Genomic DNA, 24748 nt, shown 5'->3' with positions numbered 1-24748 from the left:
CCTCCACTCCTCCATCACGAGTGTCTCCTATTGATGACATCGCTACTTTATCTAAGGTCCTGGGTAGAGGTGCGCAGAAATGGAACATCACGTTGCACACCCCTGTGGTTCCCACATCAATTATATTTGATACTTTACATCACCGTTCAGCGCCCAGACCTTTGCTACCGCTGGTGCCAGGGCTGTTGGAGCCAGCTATGGCCACATTAGTCACTCCTGCTACGGTGGGCTCTGTGCCTTCAAGGATCGCCAAGAAGTATAAGGCTCCTGCCGAGGATCCCTTATTCCTAGGAGCGAACCCGCCAGCGGACTCAGTTATTGTGGCGGCTGCCATGAAGTCCCACTCTGCGTCTGTTTCCTCTTCTGTCCCCCCGGAGAAAGACAGTAAGCAAATGGATTCCTATGGCAGGAAGATGTGCAACACTTCTGCTTCATACATAAAAGTGGCGAGTGCTTCAGCCCTTCGGGGGCGTTATGATCGTTCACTTTGGGATTCACTCTCCAGATTCGCTGAAAAACTTCCAAGGGAAGACAGAACGGATTTCAACTAAATTCTCCTTGAGGGTGGGTTGTAGCCAATCAGATCATAAGTGCAGCTGCGGATGCTTCGGACCTCGCCGCACATGGATACTCCCATGGCGTATGCTCTCGATGCTCAGCCTGGCTGAGGCTAACGGGCCTCAAGCCCGATGCCCAAAAGAAAATTCTTAATTTGCCTTTTAACGGTTCGTCCTTATTTGGTGCTCACGCTGATGACCAAATGAACAAAATGAAAGCAGAGATGGACACCGTTAAGGCTGTTGGGCTTGAGAAGCACAAGGAATATCGGAAGCGCTTTCGTCAGGGCGACAAGCGTTCCTTTCATCAGCGTGTTCAAACACCTCAATGGTCCTCTCAGAACCAGCAGAGGCCCCAATTCCAACAAAGGGGTCGTGGCAGAGGGAGAGGGAACGCCAAACAGCAACAGTCCTCCACCAAGCAGCCTTCCAAACAGTGAGGTCTTACTTCCTCCGCGCCCGTTCGCCACTCCGGTAGGAGGAAGTATCAGTTTTTACCTGAAAGAGTGGGAAGCCATTACAAGAAACAAATGGGTACTGAATATTGTACAGCATGGCTACTTGCTGAGGTTCAAGTTTTCCCCTCCGCAAGTACCCCCACGGAGGCAGCACCTTCCTCAAATTCAAAATCGTCTTTTACTGGACGAAGTAGCTACTCTCAGCTCCAAGAACGTCATAGAGGAAGTACCACCCCTGCAAAGAAATCAAGGCGTATACTCCCGCTATTTTCTAGTTCAAAAGCGAGGAGTAGTCAAAGAGTACAGACCCATCCTCGACCTGCGTCTGCTCAACGGATTTGTCAAGAAGGAAAAGTTCAGAATGCTAGCCCTGCATCAAATCTTCCCGCATCTTCACCAGGGAGACTGGATGTGTGCCACCGACCTGCAGGACGCCTATTTTCATATTCCTGTCTCAGTGAAACATCGAAAATTCCTCAGGTTTCAGATCTCTCGTCAACACTACCAGTACAGAGTTCTGCCGTTTGGCCTCAAATCCGCCCCACGGACATTCTTCAAGTGTATGGCGGTGGTAGCTGCCTTCCTCCGCAAGCGGAAGATCTTCGTCTATCCCTACCTAGACGACTGGCTCCTGAAGAGTTCCACTCCTGTTCTACTCCAGAGCCATCTCTCGTTCTGCCTCAATCTACTACAGTCATTGGGATTACAAGTCAACTACAAAAAGTCGGTCCTCAGCGGATTCACTATCTGGGCGCCTCTCTGGAATCCGCAAAGGCAAGCGTGTGTCCTTCGGAGGAGAGGTTATCATCCATGCTTCAGAAATGCCACACACTTCTCGACACTGCATCCCCCACAGCCAGGCAAGTGTCGTCACTTCTGGGGTCGATGGCTTCGTGCATTTACATTGTGCCCAATGCACGCCTTCACATGCGTCCTCTACAACAAGCACTAGAAGATCAGTGGTCTCAGAGGTCTGGTCGCTGGGAAGATCTTGTCTCTCTCCACCAAGCCGCCAGAGACTCCATCAGATGGTGGATGAAACACTCCCTTCTGCTTCAAGGTGTCCCCTTCCATCAGACGCCTCAGACAGTCAGTGGTCACAGATGCCTCCATGCAGGGCTGGGGTGCTCATATGGACCAGCTTCAGGTACAAGGTCTCTGGTCCACTACCAAGAGAAGTTATCACATACATTTTTTGGAGCTAAGAGCAGTCCATCGGACTCTCAAATCCCTGTATCCTTCTATCCAAACCAGCCATGTTCAGATTCAGACAGACAACACAACAACTATGTTCTATCTGAACAAGCAGGGAGGCACCAAGTCACGAGTCCTGTCTCTGGAAGCTCAGTCCATTTGGTTGGAGGCTACTGGCGAAAGGTCTTTCAATCATCGCAGTACACCTGCCAGAAACCCTGAACGCGCAGGCAGACGGCCTCAACAGAGACTTCGTAGAAGTGCACGACTGGGTGCTCAACGAAGACGTCGCCCAAGAGATCTTCCGGCAGTGGGGAGTACCGGACACCGACCTGTTCGCAGACGCGGCAAACAAAAAATGCCCCGTCTTCGCCTCCAGGTTTCCCCAACAGGGATCACAGGGGAACGCACTTTTGATCAGCTGGTCGCAGACATTGCTGTACGCTTTTCCTCCTCTCCCTCTCATCCCAGCGGTCATACAGAAATTCTACAGGACCAGAGCAAGGATGATCCTAATAGCTCCGGAGTGGCCCCGCCAGTGGTGGTATTCGGATCTCCTCCAACTGTCAGAGGTGCCACACCGGAGATTGCCTTGCCCGCCGAACTTACTGACCAAGAACCAGGGGAGAGTGTTCCATCCCAACCTTCCCTCCCTTCGCTTGACGGCATGGCTCCTGAAGTCATCCAGTACGGACATTTAGATCTTCCGGCGGACTGTATGAACATTCTTCGAGAAGCAAAAAGGCCCTCCACTAGGAAGTCTTATGCCTTCAAGTGGAAGAGGTTCTACATTTGGTGTAGAGATAACGCCCTTGATCCAATCCAGGGTCAAGAACAGGTTATTCTCCCCTACTTATTGCACTTGGCAAAGTCCGGTTCAAAGTATACTTCTATCAGAGTCCACTTAGCTGCTATCACAGCTTATAGAAAATCTTCTACCCAGGCCTCATTCTTCCAGATGCCGGTAGTGAAAGATTTCCTAGATGGGCTTAAAAAAGTATTTCCACCAGTGAGGTCTCCTTCCCCTCCCTGGGAGCTCAATATTGTTCTCTCTAAGTTGATGGGGGCTCCTTTCGAACCTATTCGTAAGCCGTCCTTGCAGCATCTGACCTGGAAGGCGGCCTTCTTAGTAGCCATCACTTCTGCCCGCAGGGTAAGTGAGATTCAGGCCCTGTGCTGCAAGGAACCTTACACAGTTTTCCACACCAATAGAGTGGTACTACGTACTCATCCAAGCTTCCTGCCCAAAGTGGTCTCCGATTTCCACATTAATCAGGTTATAACGCTGCCCACTTTCTTTCCTCAGCCAACCACTCCCCCGGAGAGAGCTTTACATTCTCTAGACCTCCGGAGGGTATTGAAATTTTATCTTGCTAAAACCCTTTCGCTTAGAAAGTCTGACAGGCTCTTTGTCAATTACGGTCCAACAAATACCGGGCTGGCTGCTTTCAAAAGGTCTATTTCTAGATGGATTGTTTCCTGCATGGCCTTGTCTTACCAACTAGCTCACAAGGTTCTACAGGTTAGACCAAGAGCACACTCTACTAGAGGGAAAGCTTCTACTGTAGCTCTCCTTCGCAACGTTCCCATTTCTGAAATTTGCAAAGCGGCTACATGGCGCTCTATACATACCTTTACATGCCATTATTGCCTAGATTCAGACGCACAGGCCGACGCCCAGGTAGGGCAGGCCTCTTTCAGGAATTTGTTTGCATAACTGCTATGTGAATGTGGTGTTACTGCATGTTTTAGATGCTTTATTGCTCGTCCGCGAGATTTTGGGTATGGGCTTGCTACTCTATTCATAGATTAGGACTATTGATGAATATCCCCTGGATGAGAAGGATTAGTTACTTACCTGTAATCCTAGTTCTCATCCAGGGGTATAGTCATCAAAGTCATAAGCGACCCACCCACCTCCCCGGACGAGCATTCTCCTCAAGTTATTGTTTATTGATTGCAGATGTACTCAGGTGCGTGTGCACCGTCAAAAAGAACTGACCTAAGTGTCACCTGTGGTGCATCATGGGAACAAGGGGTCTCCTGCAGGTCTTAAAGGCACAGTCCCCCTACTTTAATGCCTTAAAGGCAAGGTGTCAGTTTTCTTGATACTCTACTGCAGCCTACAGGCAAATGCCTGCAATTACAAGTTTGCTTTATGGCAATAAAGCATTGTTGTGTGACAATTGGCTTAGTGCATCCTTTTTTTCTAATGGGTTAGGGGTACTACAATGCAAACCTATGTAATTTCAGCATTTTTGCCATGTTTGAAACATTTTAGGCTGCATGTATATGTTTTCACATATGCATATATATGTATATATATGTATTTTCTATATGCTCTGGGATCCCGCACGTGGGCGGGGATTATTCATAGATTATGACTTTGATGAGTATACCCCTGGATGAGAACTAGGATTACAGGTAAGTAACTAATCCTTCCTTACCGCCTCACCCCGCTCTACTGACTGATGTCTAGGGATAGGAACTCCCCTAAAGGGCCTATTTTTGACGCACCAGTGGTCAGTGTCTTTCATGGCTCTGCACTTGTGGCGTGGAGAGTTGTGTTAAAAATTGATGTCAGCATGCCCGGGTGGCGTCTATGTAGGTCCCGCGATGTCATTTCTGCCGCGCACGATGCCGATAAAGGACGTGGAGCTGACCAACGCCACCTACTGACGCGCAGGGCTACTGCTAATGAAAAAGCTCCAGATCTAGACTGACACATGGGGAAAATTCTAAGGTAAAGAATCCACAACTAGACTATGTCTCTACCAGATATATCGTTACCTAAGGTAAGTAACTTACTCATTTAGACCATGCTTCAATGTTGTGAAGAAAAATTGAAGAGATGCCATCCAGGCCAGCCACCCTACCTCTTGAAATAGCATTAAAAGAATCTAATATATTGAACATATCAAACAGAGGAATGTCCTTATTCGAGGGGGGTAGAGACAGAGGTAAGTTCTCGTCAGTACTCGTAGAGTCATCATAACAGAGGTTATTGAAGGGGTCAAACCACTCTGGTGGAGAAAAATAGTTAGTGTTTCAAAGCAGCAGTAAAGAACTCAATCCTTGTAACCCTCATCAATAGGGGAACCATCGTCAATTTTAGCAAACGTGTCCTGCAAATCCTGACTTATTGCAGTCAAAATATCCAGGTGGGCAGCTATTTGTCTCAATTTCAAATGGTGCATGTCAGATGGAAGTTCAAAATCCCTGGTTAGAGAAGGAGGGTGACAACCAGAGTGGGGGCTGGTACATAGAGCTATCATTGAGAGGGATAGCGGGTTATGACCGCTCTCAACCCTGTGTATGATAACCATGTCATTAGCAAGTGACCACCGACTCAAATCAACCAAAATATAGCTGACGCGACTAATGTGGTTAGGTTTGTTAAATGTAAATGCTGCTCTAGAATCTAATTTAGTTCTACCACTAGTGGCCTTAACCCTAAGTTTGACTGTGAAGACCTTCCAGGGAAGGGAATCCCAAGATCTCGTCATCCTTGTGGTGTTAGATGAATATCATCATTATCAAAGGGCTCAAAGGTGATATTAAAGTCCCCTGTTATTATGAAGTGGTATTGGGAATTACGTCCTTCTAGATAAACCTCTAGGGCTTGCACAGTTTTCGATGCAAGACCATCCATTTCTCCTCTTGCATTAATATTAAAGATGGCAACACGGACATTCTTGTTAAACATTAGTAGATTCCCCAAAATGTCTAAAAAATCAATATATAGCTGAGTGATATTACAGGCAAGAGAGGCTTGACCCAAGTGGTTAAACCTCCAGAGGCTCTCCCAAATAAACACGGTTTTGATGGCACGTAGTAGTTAAGATAGGCAGGTTTATAGATGGAGTCTCTACTCCATATCTGTTGGAGCAAGCATATAACCAAAGTCTCAAAAGAAAATCCCCTTCGGGTAATTCTCATACACACCAATTAACTTGCACACGTGCTGCCTTTACGCACCCGGTAAATCAGGAACAGTGAATATTGAGGGCTGACTTCGTCTGTTCGATTTGAGCTACTTGAAAATTATGAACCACTCTTTGTGAAGTGGCATTAACGGCCAGAAACCTAAAAGAATCGGGCTGCTTATAAATTGGCTTGCAGTCGTCCCTGGAGGCGGTTTTTGCCCTGGATTTTGAGATTTGAATAGTACGATTGGGACCAAAATGTTGTCTTCCTGAAGAAGGTGTTGGCCACATATAAATAGCCCACCGAAACGCGTCGATGCTGTGAATAAGGAAACCTCATCTAGTCTGTGGGGACAATTATACTGATTTGGATTGAAATTAAGATTGTAGCAATCAGTAATTGATCTATACTTAAACTGATGATTAGTTTCCTTAATGATAGGAATCATTAGTCTTCCAATTTTTTCCTTTTACTGTTGTGTTCCCAATTGTGTTTACTTTTTGATTGATATAAACTGTAGGATATTGTACATTAATGAATAGAAAAATTTCCTGAATGTTGATTTTTAAATAGTAATTTGGATGAAATATATGAATATATGTACTATGTTTTAATTACCCTGTGAATAAATTGATGCTTTTTATGTGTTTTTAATCACATTCCCTCTTTGTTCACTGTTCCTCATTTACCGGGTGCAAGTTAATTGGTGTGTATGAGAATTACCCGAAGGGGATTTTCTTTTGAGACTTTAGTCATTATTGGTACCCTCCCCCTTCGTTGTTGGGGTCCCTCTCTCTTTTGTGGGAGCAAGCATATAATCCTGCTTCTCGATGAATTTCTCCAATCTGATTGAGCCAATTTCGAATTGTGGCCAGCCACATTCCAAGATAATAAGTCAGAGGGGGCCTCAAAACAGTAGGAGAAATACTTAAGGTATATTCCTGTGAAGTCAAAGATTCAACAGGCAGGTTCAACTTTTATGACTGGCAGAGTAGTAATGATACTAGGTATGCCCGTAGTTGATGGTTATTAGGTAAATCTTTGGCATGCAAAGCCTCTAAGGAACGTATATGAAATAAGGGAAATTGGCATTTGCAGACACTACCAAGGGCTGTCTACTATAATCTGTTAATGTTACACACATAGATTTAATGGGGTGTTTGTTAAAAAACGTAAGCAGGTCCACCTCACCCAAAGTAGACCGCAGTCTCCCCCTACTCTGTGAGGTGGAGTGTAGATCCTTACCTGGCCAACACTATTTACTGAATAGGAGAGTAATTTGAAGGACTGGATCTAATATCAAGAGCCACCAGGTTGTCACCTAACCCTTCATCCCTTTAAATAAACTCAATCGAGTCATACATTGGGTTATTTGAGGGATTCCTTCGGGCACTGATGATGTCATCATGAATGACAGAACAGCACCCCCCTGACAGGCCTGATCCAATGGATTACTCTATTTATAAGGGAATCCTCTGCTTCATACCTCACATTGGTGGGTAATAATACAACCTTGATCATTGTGATTTTATTTGTGACTAAATTACACCGTTGTGCAGAATTCGAGACAGGTTTTTGGCTCCAGCCCCTAGCAGCCTGAGAGCTATTAGAATTAACAGTTCCAGCAATGCTAGGTAACTGTGCAGGGTAATTGTTGACCGTGGACCTAGTCTGATTCGAATTTTGAGCAAGGCTCAAACTGGGCCGAGGTCTAGGAAAGTCCCCCTGTCGCCCATGACCTACACCCGTATGTGCGCATGAACGGGTAGAGTCCAAGGGAAATCTAAATTGTTAGGCAGAAGAAATACAAGCTTGGGGCTGACTATACACTTGGCTAGTAGACATACCTATCCCCCCAAAAGTTGATTTAATACATCCTACATCTGGCAAATAATTAGTTTGAGCTCCCCCATCTCGGCCTTCAGTTCCATAATCATAGAGGTACAACTAGCCATATTAGCACAAGAGCGAACAATTGGGGCAACTTAAATGATAGAATCTGCAGGGGTAAGGGAAGAAGAATGCTCTTCATGCAACACAAGTAATGGAGAAAAACATGACTTCACGGAAGGGACTCCTCAAGGAGAATAGAAATGGATAAAAGAATTGCAGCCAAATCATTGGATCTATCTGAGGCTCCTAATGGAGGTGCTGGTACAGATTGGTTCTTCGGTTTGCTAAACATGCTTGGAATGCGTTTTTGCTCAGGATTTTGATGAGGGGAAGCCAGGACAGGTGGTACAGGGAGTGCTGGTTACGATCGGAGCTAAGCAGTTCTTCACACTCGACTAATAAATCATTGGTAGATAGATAACACAATTACCCCCTGAAATTTTTTTTGTTTTGTTAGGTTTATTTGTTCTAGTAGAGACAGTCACCATCTCCACAGCCTTTCTTTTACCCATGATTTGATCAAGAGGAATAAAACAAAACAAAATGTCACATAAAAACCCAATAGATACGAAGAATCGTTACAGTAGTGCAAGGAAAGGTGTGCCTATCGGATGTTCCCTAGGCCCTGTTATAGAATGGAGTGTAATATATTATATGTAACAAACCACTCCCTGCCAAAGGATTAAAAATCATCAACATTTGTCAGTCCAAGGATAGATATGAAGACAGCCACAATGATATAGGGCAGAAGAAAGTACCTTCAATTAAAAACATTAGAGGGATTGCCCAACCTTCTCTGGGCTCCGACTGGCCTGCCCTTGGCCCGGTATTAGCCCTTGGCCCGGGATTAGCCCAGCCTTGGCAGGACTGCAGCACACTTTTATGTGTGAAACAGGCAGCAAGAGATGATGGGTATTGTAGTTTCCCCCAGCAGTCTCTCTCCACAGCTCTCCCCGGCAAAGGTAATGACAACCAGCAGCCCACCAGCTGTAGGACTGCAGCACTCCTTTAGCGTGAAGCCGGCACCAAAAGGCGGCAAGGGATGATGGGGATTGTAGTTTCCCCTGGCGGTATCACTCCACGGCTCTCCCCGGCAAAAGTAATGACAACAAGCAGCCTGCCGGCCGCAGAAATGCGGCACACTTTTAAGCACAAAGCTCGCACCAATAGGCAGCAAGAGATGATGGGAATTGTAGTTTCCGCCGGTGGTGTCGCTCCATGACTCTCCCCGGCGAAAGTAATGACATCAAGCAGCCCCTTAAGGAATCTTTGGAAGAACTAGCATTGCAAGCATATAGTTATACCCTATTGCTGGTGCGCAGAACTCCAGTACTATGACAGAAATCCTCTCACCTGAGCGCAAATCTTCAGGAGAGATTGCCACAGAAAGGAAGCAAGGGGACACCCAAATACTATACCAGATCAGCTGGATTTAACCTAGGGACTTATAGATGTCACAACCAGATTCCCTCATATCCCCAAGAAATTGTGGTAACAGATCTAGAACCTTTTCGCTCAGTCACTCGTGCATACCCAGAGAGATGCCCAAAAAATACACACAGAGTAGTTTCAATATTTATTGAACCATTGGGATTATTGTGTAAAATATATGCACTGCAATGATTAATAGAAGCAGGTGAGAGTGATTAGCAATAAGAACAGTGAAAAGAATAAACAAATCTACCATTGTGCTAAAGCAGTGTATATATGCTGGCATATAAGCACTGTGCATAGTGTAATCCTACTATGTGCTCCCTAACCTAGTTGCCTACGGCGGGTGATCTGACAAAATTCCTTACTGGATGATCTAACTCCCAATTACTTGTGGGTGGATGTGTTCAGGTCCCCGTCTTGGTTACAAGTTGGACATCCCTCCGCGCAGAGGAAAAATAGGAAGTAGCTGGGCTGAGACTTCGACAAAGAGCGGCATCGCATTGACAGCAAAGTGCTCCACTGATTTGAACACAGGAATGCGTGTGTATATAAAATAACAGCATCCACGCTTCTGTGCCGAGGCCTCAGCCAGGCTGTCATTGTTTATCTTCCTGTGATAGCTATGTCACTTTACGGACGAATAACAAACAGCATTTGCACAATGTATGTTTAGGCCTTGTACTAAATGTACAAGGGGTCATGATAGGTGCCTACGAAGTGGAAATGTAAGCAATGTCATTTTAGAGAAACTAATCCTGCACTGTCAATCAAGCAAATGTGTTTCAAAAGTCATTGTGTAGAAAAGAAGGCAACTTAAGAAATGTGTGCAGGTAAATGGCAGCGTTTCTTCCCGGGCCTAACTCTGCCACGTGACAGCACTTTATGTGGCTTTTTGAATCTTTCTGCCTGAGCTGAATCCTTTTAGCGTTATATTCCAGGACAGTCGACAGGAGTATTTAATTTGGCAGGTGTGTTCCTCCTTGCTATAGCTTTAGGGTTTTGTCCCAAAGCAGGGAGCCCCATAACATACAGCCAACCTCAAATAGTTTAGAATTGTATAGCCAGAGGAACATTCCTTGGGCTTAGAAACTGATATCTTCCTGTTGTGTAGATGAAGAGATGTTACTCCTGACCCTTTCCCCAAGAAATGACGCCTGAGAACCATGCAATGTAAAATAACCCTATTTCCGCTCTATAAGGATTTCTGTTATGTTAAATATTGTCACCAAGGCAAACACCAAAAGGGAGGCAGATGACACATTTGCTTTGGAGGGTCACTGTTGATTCGTGGCTCTTTGGTGTTTCTTTTTACCCCTCAACTCGAAGTAAAGTATTAGTACTATCCTTGTACATAGACCAGTGGGATTGCGGAATGGATGAGGTGTTGAAGACATAGAGGAGCACAGACCAGAAGGAATGTGTAACGGGTGAGGTGTTGAGGACATAAGGGAGTAGGGGAGTAATTGAGAAAAGTCTATGAAGGATCAGTGAGCAGATGCATGGAGACCATGAGCTGTGCTGTCATCTCTCTTTACAAAGATCTCAGAAAACGTTTGAAAGAGATTGGTTCTATTGGTTCCTAGAATTCCATGACCAGCTCTATCCATTGTCTTCATTCTGGTTTTGACCATATCTTTCCCTTTAACGCCAGCAGACAAACGTAAGAGACTTAAGATCCTGTCTTAATACATGTTTACTGAAAAGTTAAATGCTCCTTTCCAGAACCCTTCCTCTGATATATTTTGCACATATTCCATACTTGCCCCAAGGTGAAAGAAATGGGTACTACACCAATGGCAGCCAGTGGCTGTTCCTTGAGACAATGAACAGGGAAGATACACCCTCAAATTGAAACCCTTAAAACAGACTTCAGAAAGAATCCAGGCATGTGTAGGTAGAAGACTGTTGCCACTTATTGGTGTACTTAAGCACATTAGTTGTAGACACCAGTATATAGGAAATACCTGGTACACACCACACTCGGAGCAAGAGTTTGCTGTACTTAGTTCTTCAGTGCACCTGGCTCCCTTCCAGTTGCACATAAAATAATGCCATAGAAGACTGATGCAATCCTAGTGTGAACAGGACTGAGAACAGCATGACGCAAACAGCAGACCCTAGATATCATCCCTGCAAACACACATCTCACCTATTTACATTAGAAATCCATTTTACTAACCAACCAGTCAAACAACAAAATGCTTGTGTCTAGAAGACACTTAGGCTAGGCACCATGAAACTCAGCATTAATATACATCCAAGAAGGAAATACTACTTATTCATTCATGGCAGTGAACTAACACAATCTATCCTACTTCACTTGCCCTAGCTTGCTGCACCCTGCACGGATGAGATTATAATATTCAAGCATACAGCCTAGAGGACATGATGGCACCCCTTACAGGTCCTCCTCTTATCGGAACAGCAGAATCCACAACCCCATGAGGTTGTTTCTTACATTGTTTCACATATATGCTCATCTATGTTATTGTTTATCATATATGTTCCTGTTGTCCATCTGTGGTGAACCTTCAAAAGAAAACGATACATACCATATTGTTATTACATCTTTTTTACTTTAGGTTTTCACTATTAATAATTTCCATTTTCCCCCTTATGCCTTCCGTTTTGCAGGGTTAAATTTCTATCAGCAAGTGAAGTTAGTAAATTTCATTAGAAGAGAAATCCACATGTGCCGCTGTCACTTCTGCCAAGAGACGTTCCCTTCAAAGGGCGAACTAATAGTCCATATGGAAGAGAGCAAACACATAACTTTACTTTCGGATCGATGTACCTGGGATCAACCGCAGTAAGTAACAGTTGTGTATGGTTCTCAGTTTGTCCAACGGTATTCGCAATATTTATCCAGTATTGGGGTATCTTTCATAGATTCACATGCCTGAATCATGCCCCGTCGTCGTAGTGGGAGTCCCATGGTACATAAATAACAAAGCAGTAAATAGTAAACCGTACATTTCCATAGGCTAATATGGTAACAACCATGTACTCTATAGCCTATTAGTCTCCTTTTACAAAAAGGACCAGACTGAAAACACAACCAATCAGAAGTAAGCACCCTCTAGAACAGGTGTCGCCAACCGGTCGATCGCGAGCTACCGGTAGCTCGCAGATGCCCTGCCAGTAGCTCGCGGCCTGACTCCCACTTTAGTAGCCTATTGTTGTCATTTTGTTTATTTTTTAGGCCTTTTGCAGTTCCTTCTCTGCTGCGGTGGGAACCAATTGCAATTTGAGCCCATCTAGGGCGGGGTGAAGCCGTTGACGTCTGCCAGCGCATGGGCAGTGTTGGCTGCCCACGGAGAACCACTATGCACGCCTTTTGCTGCCCGCCTTTTGCTGCATGCCTTCCTGCCATGATCCTGTTCATTTTGCGGCCGGAGCGGCAGCCTTGAATGCATAATTGGGTCTCCATGCTGATTACAGGAGATGCAGTCCCAGCCACCTGAAGCAGAACCAGACAAACTTTTTTTTTTTTATATAGATGCCTGACCATGCTGTTATTCGAGGCATCTGAAACATGAGCAGTAGTTCGAACAAGTAATAAATCAATCTGAAACTATTCTTTAATCATTAAATTAAAGCAGCATTTCACAGGCATCTTTTATTTTTAAATAACTAGTGTACCTTGCACGTTGTTCCTGGCCACAAAACGGAACCAAGAACATAATTTTACATGTCTTTTCATTACATTTTAATTAAATACTTGAAGAAATGTAATATGTAAAATTAAGTTACTGGCTCCGGGTTGTGCCCAGGAAGAACTTCCAAGAGGTGCTTTTTTAAAACACATTTAGTTTCATGATATCATGCGAGTAATTTAAAATGAAGTGCAAGGCTTCACAATTCACTTCTAATGTATCCCATTTAAAAACAGTTCCTCACCCTTGCAGTGCCCATATGTTTCTATTGTAAACGAAGCCAATACATTAATTAGGAGAGTTGAGCATGGGCCAAGGAAGCTAAGGTCTGAGGCCCCTTCCTTGTGTGAGTAAAGAGTAGAAAACAATGCAAATAGTGGCACAAAAGGCATATAAAAATATGATGGAATGTTTTGAAAATCACAACGTTTATTTCTTTCGTATGAACAGCATTTTACAGTACTTACATTGAGAGGCATTTTTAGAAGTAATAGCTTTTGAACATGAACCAATCATTGACTACCACCATCCCTGATGATGATTCTATAATAATGAACTATGTGGCAAGTCATGTGCACCATACATGTGGAATCAGTTATTATTACATGGAACAAATTTAAAGTCTGTTATGAGAGAATTTGTACACTGCACACCCTGAACTCCGGCATTTCAAGGTCTGGTCATGTGATGTCGAAAAAGGAGGTATGATATAATAAAATAATTGTATTGCAGCATTTGTTTATAATGCTTACTACCCTGCAGTGCAAGCCGATCCAGGTAGGGTTTGTGGTCGGAAAGGTGTTGTCTTTATTTTTTGAGCCTGTGTGGGAAGTGTTCCATGTTGTGCGTTGAAGAGGAAAGCCAGGACTAATAACAGGCTCTCTGGTTTCATATTGTGCATTACAGACACTAAATAGGTGTCTGTTTATCCCTCCTCAATGAAGCTGGGCGTGGAGGGACTTTGGAAATAATGTACAAGTTGCTTGGCCTTTAGTAGCTCGCAATGATTTTCACGGATCAGAAGTAGCTCTCACTGCAGAAAAGGTTGGAGACCCCTGCTCTAGAACCTTCCCAAGAGAGGCTGAGTCCCTCAGATTTTCACTGCACTAAGTTGTGTAAGGGAGTCTCCCTGAGCTCTGCTCAGTTCTTCAGCTCTCGAAGACAAGTTTGTTTTGATTTTTTCAGAAGAATGTCTGATAAAAAAGGATTATTTAGAGCTTGTAAATCCTGTGGGAAGAAGAGAGTGCATGTGGCTGATGCACACAAAGATTGCATTTATTTTCTTTATCCAAACCATGAGACAAAACAATGTAAGATATGCCGCACCTTCTCAACCAAGACCCTAAGGGATAGAGAAGGAAGACTTTTATTATGGCTAAAAAAGAAGCAGAGTGCTTCCTATGATGTGGATAGCGACACGTCCTCTGTCTCCAAAGAGGCCCAGGTCGCCTGAGGGTCAACCTAAAGACAGAAAGAAACATTCTGAAATCTCTCATGTGACCAAGGAATCTCTTAAGCAGGAGAAACAGCCCAAGGTCTCCTCAGAGATTGGATCCCCTCAGTCTTCAGGAACATCAAAGAAAAAACCAGAGTCATCAAGCCATTACAGAGGTAAAGCTAGCCAAAAATCTTCTTCAGCTTCAAGTTCACTGTCAACGTCTGTGACTTCTTCAACGACGACCACAGTGACTCTCTCGTCATCGAGACCATTGACGGCGTTAACTACATCAACTGCAAGTATAAAGGGGTCCATACTGTCGATGTTGCCTTTATCGTCGACGACTTCACCGTCGACGAGAGCACCACAGTTGAAGAGCCCATCTTTGACAAGACTGTCGACGAAGCCATCGTCCTCGACGAGGACACCATCTTCGACAAAGACACCATCGTCGACGATCCCACCATCGTCGATGACAACTGTTCCGTTGATGGCAATCCCACCAGCTGTGGCAATACCGTCGACCACGACTGAGTTACCGTAGACGACGTCACCGTCAACAACAAACATTTCTCCGTCAACGACGGCACCGACATCAAAAAGTCCAGTTTTGTATGCAGGTCCTTCAACTCCATTCCTGCAATCTACTCAGATGGAATTCAGGACACCAAAAATGTATCCACTACCTCCCAGCCATCTTTTAGATGTGGTGGATACGGATGAAGACGAAGGGCAGTTTGGGACGGCACATAGTCCTTCTGAACTTAACGTCAAGTATTAAGATGAAGATGATGACTATGATGATGAGGGACAGTATTATCAGCATTACCCGGCCCCTCATGCTCAGTATCAGCAGTACAAGTATTTTGAGCAGCCTAGACTAAAGCCTGCACAATTTCTTCCGGCATTGATACTGGATCTTCAAAGTATGTTGGCGGATTACAAAAGAAGGTTTCTGCCTCAGGAGGACAATGTCGCAACGCCTTCACCTCTGCCGGTAGCTTCTCAAACACCGCTACCTCCACCTCCCTCCACTTCTGGGTTGCCACCATGTCCCATAATTCATCTTCCCCCTAGAGAGGATCCTACTACCTCTGAAGAAGAGCAGAAAGAAGGGGAGATACAAGATCCTCCTCCACCCACTGATGAGTGGGATGACTACATAGCACCAACACCATCCCCGCCAGCGCATCGTCAATCAGACTCTCCTCCGGAAGATATCAGAGGATTCTACAATATTATGGACAAAGCCACTAAAAGATTTCATTTGCCAACAATTGTTCATCAATCGGACTGTTTTCTCTGATTTTAAAGACCAAGCAAGAAAAACAGTCAGATCAATACCTATAATTGATCATATTTGCCAGCTTCTGTGGTTCCTGTGACACCAAGATTGGACAAAAAATATAGAGGCCCTGAGGACTCTCCTGCGTGTCTTACGAGTCACCACAAGCCTGACTCTGTGATCTCTCAGGCAGCCCAAAGACGGTCAAAAAATCTGTCTACTCCATCACTTCTCCACCGTACAAAGAGGGTCGATGTCTAGATTCCATCGGAAAGAGATTTTCCTCAATGGCAGCAGTTTCAGTTAGGGCTGCTAATCCTCTGGCCATTTTGGGCTGATACGATAGGCAAATGTGGTCTGATATATTTATTTATTTATTTATTTTAATCATTTGTTAAGCGCGCTGTCACCATGGCAGGCATCCTGGCGCTGACTGAAACTAATGGGGTGGGGAAAGGCCAGAAGCAAGAGGGGACAAGATTAGTGGACAGAAGTCTTGGGGAAAAGCCAGGTTTTGATTCTTTTCCTAAAGGGTAGAAATTCAGAAATATGTCTAATTTCCGCTGGGAGCGAGTTCCAAAGCTTGGCAGCTGCCACATTGAAGGATCTGCCTCCGGATCTGATTTTTTTAAATTTTGGAACCATTGCCAGCTTGGCTTCAGAAGAGCGAAGCTGCCTGGCTGGGGTATACCAAGCAAATTGAGATTGGAGGGAGGCAGGGCCTATTGCATGTAATGCCCTAAACACTATACAGAGGGCTTTAAATTGGACCCTCTGCCTCACCGGAAGCCAGTGGAGTTTGCTCAATGGGGAGGCTCAACTTGCTCTTCTAGGAAGCCCCAGTGCCAATTTTGCCGCTGCTGATTGGACTCTTTGGAGTCTGTCTAACAAGAACCCAGGGGATTCCAGCAACAAGGCGTTGCAATAGTCTAGACGACTAAGGATGGTACAGCGTACCACTTGGGCCCGTGCACGAGTAGGGAGGAGAGGCAATATCTTCATTAGGGAGCGGAGGATAGCGAAAGCAGACAAGCAGAGGTCTTTTGGATGTGCGTCTCCATACTGAGTTCCTGATTCAGCATGACGCCGAGGTTGCGGATTGTGGCTACTGGACGCACTATGGTCCCGGATTCAGGTGGCCAAAAGTTGTCTGGGAAGGGCCGAGGAATCTTAGTACTAGTGCTAAAAAGTACCTCCGTTTTCCCTGCGTTGAATTGGAGGGAGTTGTTTGTTAGCCAGTGAGAGGTGTCACGTAGACATTTGTGAAAGGTCTCAATAGAGATAGTCTTCTCCCTCCAAGGAGAGTATCAACTGTGTATCGTCAGCGTAGTTGATAATTTTGATGTTGTAGCTTTTGATAAGCGAGATCAGAGGTCTTAGGTACAGATTAAAAAGAATTGGACTGATTGCAGAGCCCTGGGGGACCCCATGTGGGACCAAAGTGAACACCGACTGAAAAGGGGGGATGGATACCGCTTGCTGTCTATCCTGAAGGAACGAGTGGAACCACTGTACTGCTGAACCTCTTATTCCTGCCTCAGACAGTCGTTTCAACAGAATATCATGGTTCACGGTGTCAAAGGCGGCAGACATGTCAAGCAGGATAAGAAACACTGCCTGCCTTCTGTCTGCACGCCTCTGAAGCTCGTCCATCGCGGTGATCAAGGCGGTCTCAGTTCCGTGGGTGGGCCTGAAACCAAATTGATCCGCGTCAAGAAGATGATGACGTTCCAGATGGGTAGAGAGGATGTTACTAACCCAGCTTTCGACAATTTTGGCTGGGAAGGGCAGCAGAGATATGGGACGGTAGTTCTTAGAACAGTCTGGGTCAAGAGAGGGCTTTTTTAACAAGGGGGAAACTAATGCCCGCTTCCATTGAGCAGGAACTATTCCGGTTGCAAGAGATTGGTTGCAAATAACGTGCAGAGAGGGAAGGAGTTCCAGCTCAAATTCTTTCCAAACTTTGTGAGAGACAGGGTCTAAAGGAGACCCAGAGGAGATCTTGCTGGCTAGTTTAACGAAGGCCTCATACGAGATAGAAGGGAACTCAAGTAGGAGGTCATTTGAGGCCAATGGTGGCACTGCTGGCTGGTTCACGGGGGGTCTCGGATTAAGATCAGGGTGAAGGGTGGGGTCAGGGGAGGCATCTAGGTCCTTAATGATGAGCTCAATTTTATTTTTAAAAAATGCAGCAAGATTGTCACAGAGATTTTGAGACGGGATAATGGTGTTTTTGACACATTCCGGGTTGGTGACACTATTCAATATATTAAAGATGTTTCTAGAGCTGTTAGGGGAATTGCAGATCATGGAGGAGTAGTAGTCAGCTTTAGATTTTTTAATTAAGTTCTTATATTCCCGCACTTTATTTTTCCAAAGTTCTTTGGTGGTTTCAGTGTAATTTCGTCGCCACCTTCTCTCAGCCTGTTTACAGCTTTGCTTCAAATCTTTTAGGCTGTCATTAAACCAAGGCGCAGAATTGACGCTCCTGCATTTGCGAGTTTTTAGAGGGGCATGAACATCAAGGATAGTGGTAATCCTTGAACATAGAGAGGAATAGTTATCATCAACCTGTTTATTCTCGTCAAAGAATTGATCTAAATTAAACACTTCCCCTATAGAGTGCAGACGAGTAAGGGCTTTCCAATCTCTGCACTTGGTTTTATTGGGCAGCCCAAGAGCTTTGGAGTAGACACTCTTAAGGTCTAAAAAGAACTTAATGAGTGAATGGTCAGTCCAATCCATGGGTAGAGTTTCTCCCATTGTTACTAACTGGGGGCCTGCGAACAAAAGGTCTAAGAGTTGTCCACCCCTGTGGGTTGGTCCTGTGACCAACTGGGAGAGTCCAAGGCTCTCGCAGGAGTTGATAAGGTTGCGTAGACCGGAGTCGAGGACGCTGTTCTGCCACAGATTGAAGTCACCCAGAATGAACAGTTTGTGATGCGAAAGTGCAATATTAGTTAAGATGGGCAAGAGCGCCTGTTGATGTTGAAGGCTAAGCGCACCCGGTGGACGATAGCAGACTATCCCGGTAACAATGTTTCCGGACTGAGTCTGAATAGATAGTCCTAGAAGTTCAGTTCCTTCGATCGAGTCTAAAGCACAGGACTTAATGTTGGAGGCTGCAGTGAAAATCACACCAACCCCCCCTCCTCTACCATTAGGTCTAGGGGTATGTAGGAATTTGAACCCAGGAGGACATGTGAAGCCCGGGTCGACCATGGAATCTGGGCGCGTCCAAGTTTCTAAAATATAGGTACGATGAAATACATAATCCCGGAAGACAGGAAGGAGGAATTAATTAAAATCCTCACAGAAGGAGAAAGAGCAGCATCAGAAATAATAGACATTGCGATGGACATTGCCACAGCCAGTTTCCGGCAGTTAGGTGGTGCTGCCGTTTTAAGGCGACAAGAGTGGTTAAAAGCAACAAATTGCCGCCCGGAAGTTCAGACCAAAATTTTGGATATAGCCTATGATGGCGATAGCCTGTTTGGCAGTCACATTGATAAGGCGCTTACCGCCATTAAGAAAGCTACAGATACTGCTCAGGCTCTTGGAACCCTTCAGAACCGCAAGGTGCCCTTTCGGGGAGCTCGAGGTAGCGGTTTCTCAGGCTATTGGGGAACTTACCAGCATTCACAGTCATACCAGACCTACCAACAGTAATATCGCCAAGGATACCACCAGCAATCCTACCGCCAACCGACTATGGCTGGTTTCTATAGGCAAGGCTCCAGACGAAAGCCAGGATCTCAAGGTCGTTACTCCGGTCGCAAGCAGTGATTGCAACAGGGTACCAGCTGCTTTTCCTTTTTCCCTAAACGGTGCGAAAAGCTCTAAACATATCAACCAGTGGCGCAACATCACTTCAGACAAGTGGGTCATGAATCTAATCTCTTATGGCCACACTTTGGAATGTATTCAAATACCTCTCAATACTCCTCCCAGAGGATCGCACCTCCCTCGTCTTCACTTACTCAAAGAGGAAGCAAGGATCATGCTTCAAAAAGGGGCAATAGAAAAGGTCCCTTTTCCTCAGAGAAGGAAGGACTTCTACTCCTGTTTCTTCCTCATACGCAAAAAGTCGTGAGAGTGGAGGCCTATCTTAGATCTCAGGAAATTGAACAAATTCCTAAAAAGTCAAACATTCAAAATGGTCACGCTGTCAGACATCCTACGACGCCTCAAGAGCAGCGACATCATGACTTCAGTGGATCTCGAGGACGCATACATTTCTAGTCCCTATTCACCCGAAGCACTGGAAATTCCTACGGTTCACATTGGCTGGTACCCACTATCAATTCCGAGTCCTTCCATTTGGCCTCAAATCGGCACTACGGACTTTCCCAAAATGTTTAGCTCCAGTGGCAGCAGCCTTGCGAGGCAAAGGTCATCAGGTATTCCCTTACATGGACGACTGGCTGCTAAAGGCACCATCTGCTCATCTAGTGGAAGCAGCAACAGAAGATTGTCTCACTCTTTTTCACAATTTGGGTCTCTCAATCAATTATCAAAAATCTTTGGTCCTGCCAAACCGGATAATTACATTTCCGGGTGCCAGATTGGACACCATTCAGAACAAAGCCTTCCTTTCCCAGGAAAGACAGCAAAGGTTGCAAGCGTTAGGACTCAAACTGTCCAGGAAAAAGTGCGTTTCTGTAAGTCTCTGCTGGGAATGCTCTCTTCGGCAATAGATCTCGTGCCGCTGACTCGCTTGCATATGAGGCCTCTTCAAGAGGAACTACAACGCCAATGGATCCAAACCAAAGGTTTATTCGGCGACGTGGTCAACGTCACTCCTCGGATGAAGGAGGCTTTACAGTGGTGGGCTCAGAAATCACATCTGTCCCGGGGGCAGTCTTTTCTACCAGTCATTCCAGATTACATAGTAACAACAGATGCTTCTAAGGAAGGCTGGGGAGGACACTTACAGGACCTGTAGGTGCAAGGGAAGTGGTTCTTGGCTCAATGACAAATGCACATAAACAAGTTGGAATTGAAAGCCATTTTTCTCTCTCTTCAGGCTTTTCCTTCCTCGAATACAGGGGTCGTCGGTGTTGATCCGCACGGACAACACCACAAGCATGTTCTATACCAACAAACAAGGAGTCACAAAGTCCCTATATGGAACTGGCTAACGCTCCACCGAATTTCTTTGACAGCGGAACATGTGCCAGGTCCCCGGAATACTTTAGCAGATGTTTTGAGCAGGACGAACGACGGCTGTCACGAGTGGGAGCTGGAACAGGAACAACTGGACAAGATATTTGCAAACTGGGGAAAACCAGCGCTGGACCGGTTTACAACCCAGACCAACTCCAAATGCCGATTCTTCGCAAACAGATTCCCTCTCCCAACCTCAAGGGGGAATGCTCTTTGATTGCGCTGGTCAGGGATATATGCATACGCTTTTCCCACCATTCCTCTGATACCCAGGGTCCTCACGAAGATGAAGTGGGAACACTGACGCATTTTGTTGATAGCCCCCAAGTGGCCCAGACAACACTGGTACACGTAACTCCTCCTAATGTCAGAAGCTCAGCCCATCCGTCTATTGCCAACACTTACGCTGTTGGCCAAATACAAAGGCCAAGTATGTCACCCGAAGCCAGCTTCTCTACAGCTCCATGCGTGGCTCCTGAATTCTTCGAATTTAAAATTATGAACATTGCACAAGACTGCAAAGTCTAGGTCTGACAGCACCAATAAAACATACAGGCTAAAGTGGAAGCATTTTTGTCTATGGTGCAGGTGCAATGAAGTACATCCTTTTCTCTCTACTTCAGAGGAAGTCTTGCCTTATTTGCTCTCTTTAGCATGGTCTGGTCTTGCACATTCATCTATTGGAGTTCACCAGGATGCTATATCAAGATACAGGTGATCACCAAATACTCCGACTTTATGGTCTTTAAGAATCGTAAAGCAATTTATGAAAGGACTGTTTAGAGCTTTCCCACCCATCAGAGCTCCACCCCCGGAGTGGCAACTTAATGTGGTATTATCTCAGTTGCTAAAACAGCCATTTGAGCCCATTCACAAGGCAGACCTGAAATACTTAACCTGGAAAGTCACCCTTCCTCTGGCGCTCACGTCAACAAGAAGGGTTAGTGAAATACAGGCTTTTACCATATCCCATCCTTTCTTGCGCTTCACTGATCAAATGGTCATTCTGAGGACAAACCCTAAGTTCATCCTGAAAGTTCCTTCTCAATTCCATTTGAATGAGCCTGTCATTCTGAGAACTTTCTTCCCTAATCCTTCCATGCCTCCGGAAAGGACTTTCCATACTCTGAACCTAAAGAGATGTCTTAAATTTAATTTACAAAGGACTAAGACCATGCAGAAGTCAAATCAGTTATTCGTAGGTTATGGTCAAACCTGTCAGGGCACTGCAGTCTCTAAGGCTACCATAGCCATATGGATAGCGAGCGCAATACAATTTTGCCACGACAAGGCTGGCAAGCCATTATCAAGGACTGTGAGAGCGCACTCTGATGAATACAAGCCAAGAGACAAGGGTTCGCTCTTCTGTAACGAAATCTATAAGGAAGTTGGCACGGAAACTGCAAAGTACAAAAACAACGTTTATTAACCCTTAAGGGTGGTCCTACAATCCACACAACACTCTTCAGTATTGCAAGGAGTAGCACAAAGAACTTGCATACACAGTCCCCTTTTATACACAGCGAAGGGGCTCATGAGTGGGTGGATACCACTAAGTTGAAGAACATTACCATTTAGGGTCATTCTCGATACCAAATCAATACATGGGCGGAGCTAACACACTCCTTGGGCCCGCGAAAACACATGGTCAAGCAAAGCTAATTATAACAGATGTGGTCAAGTCTGGGCATGCGCCAGACGGACAAGGGAGAGCTATTTATAACCTGTTGCTAGGCAGATTACAAGAGCAACTAACACAGAAGTCGGACTCTCCTCGTGGTGAACACATGGCAGCATGTCAATACAAAATGGAGTCCGGACTTCGGCCAACATAATGGGGAAAACACGATAAAAAGGGAAACACTAATGTTTTCAGTAAATGCTTAATCACATTCTGCCTTAATTTACAACAGACGACCCTTTCAGCATTTACTGAAGACATCTGGCTTCCAAGAATAATCATCGTATATGTCAATTATCATCATTCCTTTAACCTCTTTAGCTAGACCCTTCTGGCGGGCAACTTCGGCAATAGCTTTCTTATCTGGAATGCAGAATGAAATGCATACAGAACAGCACAATGGTCCACATTGAATACACATACAGAGAAAGAACAGAATTGCTATAATAATGCAGAGACCAGTTAAGACCTTCCATCCCCAGGCAGTAACCAATGCCCAAAACCATCCAGAAAAGGACCAAGTGCCGTTTTCCGTGTGGATTTCAGCTGCTATTTTATGCAGCTTATTAATGGCGTTATAAACGGATGGCGTATGATCAGGAATGAACACACAGCAGCTGCTTCCAATAATTTTACAGGCTCCTCCTCGATCAGCTAGCATTACATCCAATACCATACGGTTCTGTAATGCAACAATCCTGGTAATCTGTAATTCTTCCGTAAGATTCCCAAGAGCAGCAGCAGTCTGATTAGTCACAGCTTCTACCACTCTTGTTAATCTTCGGATCTTCCTACTATTCAGAGCGGCTCCAACAAAGAAAAACAATCCTAAATTAAAATCAATATACTGTTGCAAACTGGTATCTGTTTGATCCACCTCGTCAATGGATAGAGTACGTTTATATCTATTTACAGTCACATTATTCAACAGTTTTAAATCCTTATGATATGACGCAGGTGCTAAGAATACAGGAGGTAATAGGAATGATACATAGCATACCCCAGACCACCCAGCCGGCAAACGGTAATAACCTTTATTTCCACATACAAAGTAGGTATTATGGGATGCTAGGAAGGTGCTATTGTTCAACCCATCAATGTTTAGAACAGTTATACAATCACTGACACCAACAGGGATAAAACCCACACTCTGGACACACAAGTCCGCTTGAGCTTGTGCTACTTGAATTACAAATTTATCTCTTCCCGCAGTGTCTCTGGTGTTCGTGAAGATATAGGGAATGGATTCATTGTCCGGTCGGTATTCTTCCCATTCCCAAATTGTCCCATTCGCTTGTGGATATCCATTCTTGTCCTGATGGCATTCTTTATTAAGTCTGAAAAGCAATCGTCCCACTGTCGGTTTTCGAGTGGCAAACAACAGAGTGTACCATGCTCTACAGGAGCCATTGTGAGAGAAAGGAAGTGGTATAAATGGCGTACCTCCTTTCTTCTGATGGGCTGGCATCATCCCACATATCCAACAGTTCGTAGCGTTTGTAGCAACGTGGGTGTGATGCAGCATCTGAATGAAAGTGTTATTCAAATAGGATTGCCGATGCTTCAACTCTTGGTATGGCAATGTGTAAAAATAGTGCTCCGCAGGCACTGGAGTCGTCAACACAAGCGTCATTCGAGCAGGAGTTGCCTCCTCCACAAACCATGTGGTTATACCAATGATAGCTACTGTTAGCATGAACCCCAACGCACAAAGAATTTTCTTCTTCTCCATGTCAAAGGAAATAATACCCTGATATCTTCCTGAAACTAAAAGTCTGTCAGAACTCTTCCCCTTGGGCAGCGGTTGATTTCTTCACCAGCGGGCCAAGACGGGTGTCACTACACTAATGCAGGGCTGATCCCCCCCCCTTGCCTCATCGGCTCTCCGTTTCACTAACCCAAGGGCCGTTCTGACAGTATGTCCCGGTACTGGAAACCTCACTTCCTTGGTCGCAGATGATATCGCCTTCCTCCAGAAGTCGTATGGTCCGGAAAGAGCTCCTCAGTGCCGTTTGGCCCTGCAGCACGGCCTGTCTCTGCTGCTAGGATGTCTCGTTGA

The 24748-nt window shown here is 45.1% G+C and overlaps 1 protein-coding gene across 2 annotated transcripts in view; it reads left to right on the top strand.

The window, feature by feature from the left end:
- The window catches only part of ZNF277 (zinc finger protein 277), a 733870-nt gene that overhangs the window by 679363 nt on the left and 29759 nt on the right, over positions 1-24748 (top strand). For both annotated transcript variants that reach the window (XM_085653187.1, XM_085653186.1), the window contains one exon: positions 12098-12272. In XM_085653187.1, coding sequence (XP_085509313.1) covers positions 12098-12272 — 175 coding nt within the window. The remainder of the gene's footprint in view (positions 1-12097; positions 12273-24748) is intronic.

This window comes from Triturus cristatus, chromosome 4_1 (assembly GCF_964204655.1).
Source record: "Triturus cristatus chromosome 4_1, aTriCri1.1, whole genome shotgun sequence".
NCBI lineage: Eukaryota > Metazoa > Chordata > Amphibia > Caudata > Salamandridae > Triturus > Triturus cristatus.
This window is presented reverse-complemented; position numbering and strand designations above follow the sequence as displayed.